At 39.9% G+C, this 9,151-nt stretch overlaps 1 protein-coding gene across 1 annotated transcript; it reads right to left on the reverse strand.

The window, feature by feature from the left end:
• Positions 1–939: 939 nt before the first annotated feature.
• Positions 940–2,089, reverse strand: LOC127765558 (NDR1/HIN1-like protein 13). The gene has a single exon (XM_052290480.1). It carries the CDS (start codon positions 1,972–1,974, stop codon positions 1,081–1,083), a length of 894 nt encoding a protein of 297 aa, XP_052146440.1. The 5' UTR covers positions 1,975–2,089; the 3' UTR covers positions 940–1,080.
• Positions 2,090–9,151: the final 7,062 nt, after the last annotated feature.

A 9,151-nucleotide genomic window follows, 5' to 3' on the forward strand; every position in this document is an offset into this window, starting at 1 on the left:
CTGGAGTAATCTAATCATCTCAAGTTACTCCATCCACAATTAAGTTCACAGAGAAAAAAAAAAGGTTACTCCACAATTGTACTATCACCAGCGCACCACCACCACTACCACCCTCTCACACACAAACACCACTCATCACCTTTGCTCACAGTCCCGATAGCAGATCAAAATTCACTCACAGACGGTATCATCAGATTTCACGTAATCCGCTAAGAAACCAATAAAACCCCGATCAATTTTGTTAAAAAAATAAAATTCAGTTTAATTTTTTTTAAAAATTATTTAAAAAAACGAGTGATCTGTGTTTCGCCCAAAAGCCTGCTCAAGTGCTCATCACTCTCTCTCTCTCGTCCGATGGGAACGAGTGACGTCTCCCACTCTCTCTCATCGCCCCGACACACGTCCTCCCCACCCTATACCCTTTTCTCCCCCTCCATCCGTACCCGCCACGCCACTTACAGGTGGGCCCGAGCCTAGGTGGCCCCCCTACGTCAGCCTGCCAGCTAAGGTACACCTGTTTCCCAGTCCGGTATTAGCTGGAAGCCTGGAGGGGACGCCCCAAAAAAAGAAGGAAAGAAAAAAAAAACCGACTCCGTGATGAGTGACGCCACCGACACGCGCGCTGCGTAATTGCGCCATTAAACCCCAACCCAAAATAAAAAATAAATAAATTGCAAGCTTACCATTTACTACTTCTACTGCTAGCTCACTCACTGAGATGTTTTTTGGTTAAGTTAGTTCTTGAGAAGAGAATTAATTGTGGTTTTAATTACTGTAATAATTATGGAGTAGTCCAGTACTAGTCCTATGCAGGAATTGCTGTTGCTGTATCATGATGAATCATTGAATCTGTAGTTTGGGGGAAATTGGGAGGAGAATTTGGGGGGAGGAATTGAATTGGGGAGAAAAAAAAAGGAGAAAGTTGATGAGCTGAGGAAGTGAGTAAAAGAAAATCATATAAACTATACTCCAATAAATCCACATACACTGTGAGAGAGAAAAAAAGGTTGAAAAATTGAGAGAGAAAAAAAACAAGAAGAAGAAGAAGGAAGAAGGAAGTCTTCTCTACCGTCAAATCCGTCAAAATGTCCAAATCCAGATCTTGACCCGGAGCTTACACTTGGCGTCCGTCGTGCTCGACGAGGAGGAGGAGGAGGAGGAGGAGGAGGAGGCCTTGACGACCGACCTCACCGGCGACGGGGCGGCGGCGACGACGATCGGTGGAGCGGAGGGGGTGTTCTTGGCGAGGGCGGCGGTGAAGCCGGCGCAGAGGACGCGGACGTTGATGCGCTTGGACTTGAAGCGGCCGATCTGGAACCCAACCTTGGAGTCCATCTCCACCGACATGGCGTGCGACTTCCTGGATCTGAGGCCGTTCGCCACCAGCGGGTCCACGGTGGCGGCGGCGGCGGAGGCGTCGCCCTTGATGACGGTGGTGTTGCCGGCGGGGTGGACGAACCCCGGGACCGTGCCGTCGCCGACGTCGGCGCCGTCCGCGGCGAACGCGGCCGCGATGTCGCCGTACGCGAAGGCGATCTTGTCGTTGGGGTTGCGGGCGGTGACGGTGAACTCGATGCGGGAGGTGACGGCGTCGGAGTCGGACACGTTGAGCGCGGCGAGGCGGAGGGACGTGACGGCGAAGGTGGGGAGCTGCGGGTGGTACGCCACGTAGAACACCCCCGCCGCGATGGCGCCCAGGAACACCAGCCCCACCACCACCAGCGTCATCCACAGGCAGCACGCGCAGCACCACCCGCGCCGGCTCCGCCTCCGCCTCGCCGGCGCCTGCAACGGCTTCGGCCTGTACATCGGCGGCGGGGGCACGCGCCCTGGCACCATGGGCGGCGGCCGCGCCGCCCCTCCCCCTCCCCCACCCCCAACCCCTCCTCCGCCTCCGTTCGCCACCCCGTTCGCCGCCCGCGCCGCCGCCACCGGCACCGGCTTCGATGCCGGCACGTACGCCCGGTCGCCCATTCTCTCTCTCTCTCTCCTGCTGCTGCTGCTCGCGCAGCTCCGGCTTGGGGGCAAATGGACGAACACCCAGCGAGCGAGCGAGCGAGTAAAAGGAAGGAAGAAAAAGAAGAGGAGAGAGAGCAATAAGTGGGGTGCATTTATATATGTGCACTGTGGAATATATTTTTTTCGCTTTTTTTAATTCATTTCTCTCTTGCGAGTCTTTGCTGGTCGCCAGCTATGGTCACGCACTATTGTTTTGGGTCTTTCTTGGGTTTTTTTTTTTTTTGCAGTATAAAGTTTTCCTTTTCTGTTCTGATTTAATTTTTTTGGTTTTTTTTCATTGTTTGTTTCTTGGCTTTTGTGAGTTATTATCAGTGTACTTTGGTTGTGTGGAAAATACCTATTAGAAAAGATTGCCTCTGATAGATTTCTGATTTTTTTTTGTGGGTTGGACTTTGGAGGTGTGCTAATAATATTGTAGGATATCACACCAACCTAGTAATAATACCAATTATATCGCAATTATGCAATGATATTGTTAGGCTTATCTCGAGCCGTTTGTCAACTCTCTCTTATATGTAATCTATTCGTTTGATGTAGCTTTCATGGAGTAAAATTGTAGTGAGAAAGGGGCCTTTTAGCCAGCTGTTAGCTTGTTTGTGCTCCAACAAGAGTACTTTAAACATGACTGCTTTTGAAAATAAGTCTTATCGTTTCTACCTGAATTTTGTCGATTTATTTTAAAAGATAATGAAATGCTTTACATCTGAACTTTATAACTTTGTGGATTTTGGTGTAATTATTTTCTTTTCAGCTGTATAACTCTATAGTTCTAATATGGACGTGTAAAAGTCAAACTTTTAGCACATTGTGTGGAAAATCTTACTCCCTCTGTCCCTAAATATAAAGGATTTTGGTTGGATGTGACACATCCTTTGTTTAGATTCGTTGTACTAGTATGTGTCACATCCAATCAAAATCACTTATATCTAGGGACGGAGGTAGTAAAAGTTTAATGAAAGGAATAGTGGTGTATAGGAATATAGTATGGGTCTCATCTTTTCACTAATACTTATGCTTATCAGCTAAAATTTGAATTTTCAATCTTAAATTTGGAGTTGATTTTGGGGGTTTTTTTATCGAAGTTTATTTTTCAACCTTTATTTTTAGATTGCTAAGAACACGTATATAAAAATTTTATTCACAAATTATTTTTCACCGAATAAGCGAAACGATGGGTCCATACATTTTCCGTCTTCATAATATTTGTTTGTTGCCTCGATCAGTGTTTGTTCGTAATATTTGCATACTGAAGGCAGATCAACACAAAGTCACAGTATTTTTTGCACTATCTAGTCTTTTTTTTTTTAGATTTTGTGTTTCCTTGATCTGTTGGCACAGTGGGCTATGGATAAATATTTTTAATGAAACAAAAATAATACTAAGCTCAATTAGCATATGCGTGTATGTTTAAATGAAAACTGTCTTCTCAATTCAATGTCTGCTCTATACAAGAACATTAGCCACACCGCATATGTGTAGGAAAAAGTCCCTTTTGTTCCTTCCAATTATTTTGCTGGCTCAGTAAACACCTAAACTATTTATTTGGGTTCATTTTACCACCCGAGCCACTGAAAGTGGCCCTCTTAATTTACTTCAAATGAGATTTTATTTTACGGATTTCATGAAGATCACATGCGAATTTATGGCATTTTACCATATATCTGGTTTCACATGTCCAACATATTTTTTGTGTCAAAAAGAAAAGAAAAATGCTATTACTCCCTCTGTACTGAAATATAAATACATAGTACTTTGGAGCAAACTAAGATGTGTTTTTTAATGTAGTTGGGGGATAAATTGAGAAAAAAAAAGTAAATTTCACAAAACTACGTATATTTCGATCAAATCGTCAGAAAACTATAGGTTTAAGACGATGCATCGCAAAAGTACAGATTTAACGATAAATTTATCACAAAACTACATATTTAAAGTCAAGTATCACAAAATTACATATTTCATATTGAAGTTACCACAAAAATACAGATTTAATAATGAAGTTATCATAAAACTACATATAAAACTACATATTTTATAGTTTAAATTCCTAGTACTATGTTATGTTGGAGTTATAAACATTGTAATTTTGGGATAAATTAGCATCATACCTATAATTTTTTCATAAATTTACTAAAATCTTTATTTTTATGACACTCCTTCCTAAATCTATAGTTTTGTATGAAATTTCACTAAAGTGCAGTTTTGTGATACAAGATCCTAAATTTGTAGTTTTACAATAGTTCAATCAAAGTATATGTAGTTTAAAAAAATTACTTAATAAATGCTTCATCCGTTTCATATTACAAGACCACTGCCTACGTTCATATATATGTTAATGAATCTAGACATATATGTGTGCCTAGATTCATTAATATCTATATAAATATGAACAATGCTAGAAAGTTTTATAACCTGAAACAGAGGTAGTAGAATACAATGAAACACTTGGCAAAGCAATTAAAAGTGCCTATATAAATTACTTCCTTCGTTTCACAATGTAAGTCATTCTAGCATTTTTCCATATTCATATTGATGTTAATGAATCTAGATAAATATATTGTGAAATAATATAAATGTGGAAAATGTTAAAATGATTTTCATTGTGAAACAAAGGGAGTAGTGCTACTATATTAATTATTATACGAGCCAAATGGGGAAATGGCAAATGCCAATCATAGCTGATACAGTCAATGGTATGGCGTCGCGTACAGCTAGGCTATACGGATACGGTTATGGCTACGAACAGAAAAGAAGGTACTAGCTACGTACTAAAATATAAGTAATTCTTAGCACTTAAAATTTATCCTAAAATATAATAATTTCTCTACCAATATTCCCTTCTCAACCAATTACAACCCTCTATTATTTATTTTTCGCTTCTATCCTAGCTTTTTAACTAATCATAATCTCTTTTTATTTAATTCTATCTACTTTGTAAATAATCATATTTAATTATTTTCTGAATAACCACGTTTAATCTTAACACTTATATTTTGTAACGGATGTAGTAAGTACATTCATTACACGTCGCAGACGGTTATCCCTTTCTCCGGTGTAAGCTTGTGTGCACGTTTACAAGGGCCCCAATGTAAGCAACGAGGAGCGGATGGACGGCTGCGGCGCCATCAAGATTCGTGCAGGGGTGGGTGGGGACCGGTGGTTTAGCGGATAAGGAGGGGGATTTGGGTTGGCATCTACTGTGGAGGTGTAATTATCACACAAATGTTAGTGGGCTTTAGTTGTCTGATCGAGACAACCGGCCATCAGCTGTGGCATCGATTATGCAGTCCATGCTGTGGCGTGTGTACAGTGTGCGGCGTGACGAAAATTGTAATACTCCTACATTTCTACCGTTGTTGCGCTTCCTATATCGTTTGGGAGGCGTCACAAAATATCTAAATAAATAGTATAGCTCACATATATTTGTTTATTTCTTTTTTACACTATACTAGCAGTATCTCGTTATCAATTGCAATAATTCATGCTTTGATACTTGTAATTATGATCGAAAGTTCTCAACTCTCAACTCATAATGATAATCATTGAGAAATAGGTACTCCCTCTGTCGAAGAAAAACCCAACCTATTATAAGATGAGACATAATCTAGTACAATGAATCTGAATAGGAGTCTGACTAGATTTATTGTATTAGATTATGTCCAATTTCATATTACGTTGGGCTTTTTTTATGGAGATAGTATTGTCATATTGTGTATATATCCTATAAATCTTATCCGTGTTTTATACTTTCTCCGTTTCACAATGTAAGACTTTCTAGCATTTCCTACATTCATTTAGATGTTAATGAATCTATATATATATATGTATGTGTTTAGATTCATTAACATTTATATGTATGTGGATAATGTTAGAAAGTCTTAGGGCCTCTTTGAATCGTAGGAATGAAAAAACAAAGGAATAGGAAAAACACATGATTTTGACAGGAATACAATACGAAAAACACAGGAATGGCCGTTTAATTGGACCACAGAAAAAACGCATGAATCAGATGAGAGAGATAGACTCAGATGAAATGTTCCAAGAGGTTAGACCTCTTGCTAACTTTCCTCCAAAATGTGCATAGGATTACCTATTCCATAGGAATTTTAAAGGATTTGATAGGATTCAATCCTTTGTTTCAAAGGCTTTCATAGGATTTTTTTTCCATAGGATTGAAATCCCCCAAAATCCCTACATTTTTCCTACAAATTAAAGGGACCCTTACATTGAGAAATGGAGGGAGTAAATTATATTGCTGGGAGACTTCTACTTAACCAACAAGATGAAGACAACAATGTACCACTAAAACTCAAACACAAATTAAAGATATTATCAATAGACTCACGACGAACCGAATAAGAGGTTACAAACTAATCATGACGACGGTTATTTTCGCCTGTCTCTTATTAGAGAAAGGCAAGCACACAGCTCCTAAGCACAATGAATCCTTGGGGAGAGCCGGACCTGTCAGAGATCCATCCATCAGGCCGTTGTGGTTAGGGCCGAAATGAGCGTTACAGTCATTCGGGCTAGCTCGCTAGGGCACCATATAAGAATAAAGGCAATAAGCAAGTGGACAAAAAACACACTCACTATCACACACACACACATAGACACATATACTCCTCTTCCTCTCTGTCACACAAACAAGGTCATGCCAGGGATAACATTAAACATGATCCCATTGACAGAGTCTGAGGGGATTAAGCTTATGTTCATTTTTAATGAAGATAGAAGATAAAGTTAGAACACGACGCACAGAAAAGCAATTAACTGCGAAAGGACATGTAACTTAGTGATTGCAGTGACCTGAGTAGCACCCAAGGGTTCTGAGTTCAAATCTTCATAGGAGCGAATTTCATATTGGGTTGTTTATAGGGCTAAGTTCCCAATTTAAATGACTGCATATATCCTGTTGGATGTAGAGGCCGGATAAAAAAAAAACTCTTCTCTAAACAAAGAAAGCAATTAACTCATAATTAAAATATTTGACACCGTTGAATTTTTAGCACATGTTTGACCGTTCGTCTTATTCAAAAACTTTTGTGAAATATGTAAAACTATATGTATACATATAAATATATTTAACAATGAATCAAATGTATGGAAAAGAATTAATAATTACTTAAAAAAATTTTAATAAGACGAACGGTCAAACATATTTAAAAAAAGTCAACGATGTCAAATATTTAGAAATGGAGGGAGTAAGTTTTATTTCTTATAGACTTGGAAAATGTTTTTCTCTGATAATTTAAAGAAACTATCTACCAGTTTAACAATATGTGATAACGGATATGTGATAACGGAAATCAGGATAGAATCTGAAAAAGAACGGGTGACCTGATTTGGACAAGATTAATTAGCATAACACCAAGTGGACAAACAACCATAATATATGTGCTCACCTTTTCTTCTGTCTGTAGATGCTGGATGCCTCTCCTTTTCTATTCCTCTGAACCATCATCATTCGTTCTAGCCTAGTACAGGCAGCTTGATCATGTTATTAGCTTTCGCAAAAACGACCTGACCTTGCATGCCGGGCACTACGCCAAGAAATTGCTGTGACAATGTGACATTTTTCCACCACACAAACCATCTTTATTTTTTTTTAGGAGAGGTGATGTCCTAATCACTCAAAGCCTATCCTGCTTTGCCCGCTAATACTAGTACTACCACCACGCAAGAAAGAGGTCACTCTCAACATTCCAATACATATTCTCATAATCTAACAAAGATTTCATCTTTAATTGTAAGCGCATGATACCAAGCACATACATGCACACACGCACAGTTGTCCTGTTCGAAACATAGAAAATTTTCGACATTCGTAGCAAGAATTCATATCTACATGTATCATAGTTCCCGCGTTCTAAAAAAGACCTACGGTCACGTTTAACGGAGGTCGGTTCGGTGCTAAGCCTTCGTCTTGATTGTGTGTTGGTGACATCAGTGCGTGGTGGTGGATTGTTTTTTCTTCTTCTTTCCTAGTTACTGTTTTTCAGCGCTCTAATCTTATAATTTTTCCCTACCATTTATGAATCATCGATCGCGCTGTCTGGTGTTAACCTTAAAAAAAAAACCTCATTAAAGCATTCATTATATCTCGAAAAACCGAATATCAGAATTGCGTGGCTTGTGCATGATTCTGATTATCTCCAATTTTTTTCCCCTTTTTCGTTTTGCCGGGGTGGATCGATCGAGACGCGTCACCTGCACGATGCATGTAGTATGGAGTTGTTTTCTTCTTTTCGTTTTTGAATTTTGTTTCAAGATGATTTGGAGCATGGCATGGCAAATGGTAATGGCCGTAGGAGAGAGAAAGGAAAAAAAATATACGAATTGAAGAGAGCCAATTGGGTGGTTAGCTTGTCGTATATCGTATGCGAGAGTCGTCCCGGCCCACGTACGCACGTCGACGACGGCGGCGCCGCCCGTAGATCGATCAGCTGGCCGTTTTGTACGTATTCCGAACAACCGGTGTGGCCGCTGTATCTGTCTCTTGTCTCTCTCTCTCTCTCTCTCTCTCTCTCTCTCTCTGCAATCAACTGACACTAATCAATCAAAGATTCATCCCCGGTTGGTGCCAGCAGATAGGCACCGAATCAGCGTAAAAAGGTTATAGTAGTGAAGATTTAAAAGAAGTTCATCAAGTTGGTGTAGTTTATAGTTACTGCATTTTGCAGTTTCAGAGATCTCTATTCTTTCTCTGCTACCCCTATCGATCGATCGACAGATTTCTAAACTGAGGAAATTCTGACAGATGGGGGGAGATGAAATGAAAGGAAAAAAAAGAGAGGAAGGTATAATTACTTGTAGATGATATGGTAATTAAGGAAGTGATGCATGCAAAAAACAGAAGTACTAGATAATGCCGGAATAAGCTGGTGGCGTGTGTCCATCCATCAGTTGTCGTGCACAGCACCAACGGCCCAATTTGAGAAGTCACTAGATGAGTAGTATACTCTACCTATACATATACAAATACAAACATGGGGTCATTTCTCATGCATATATAGACAGAGAGACATTGGCTAATGCCTAATGCTGCCGCTGGCTAGCTAATTTATCTGATAATTAATACCACTATTATCCATTTATAGAACAAGTTAGTGAACCTCTCTTGTTGGCATGATTA

This window comes from Oryza glaberrima, chromosome 1, assembly GCF_000147395.1.
Source record: "Oryza glaberrima chromosome 1, OglaRS2, whole genome shotgun sequence".
Lineage (NCBI taxonomy): Eukaryota > Viridiplantae > Streptophyta > Magnoliopsida > Poales > Poaceae > Oryza > Oryza glaberrima.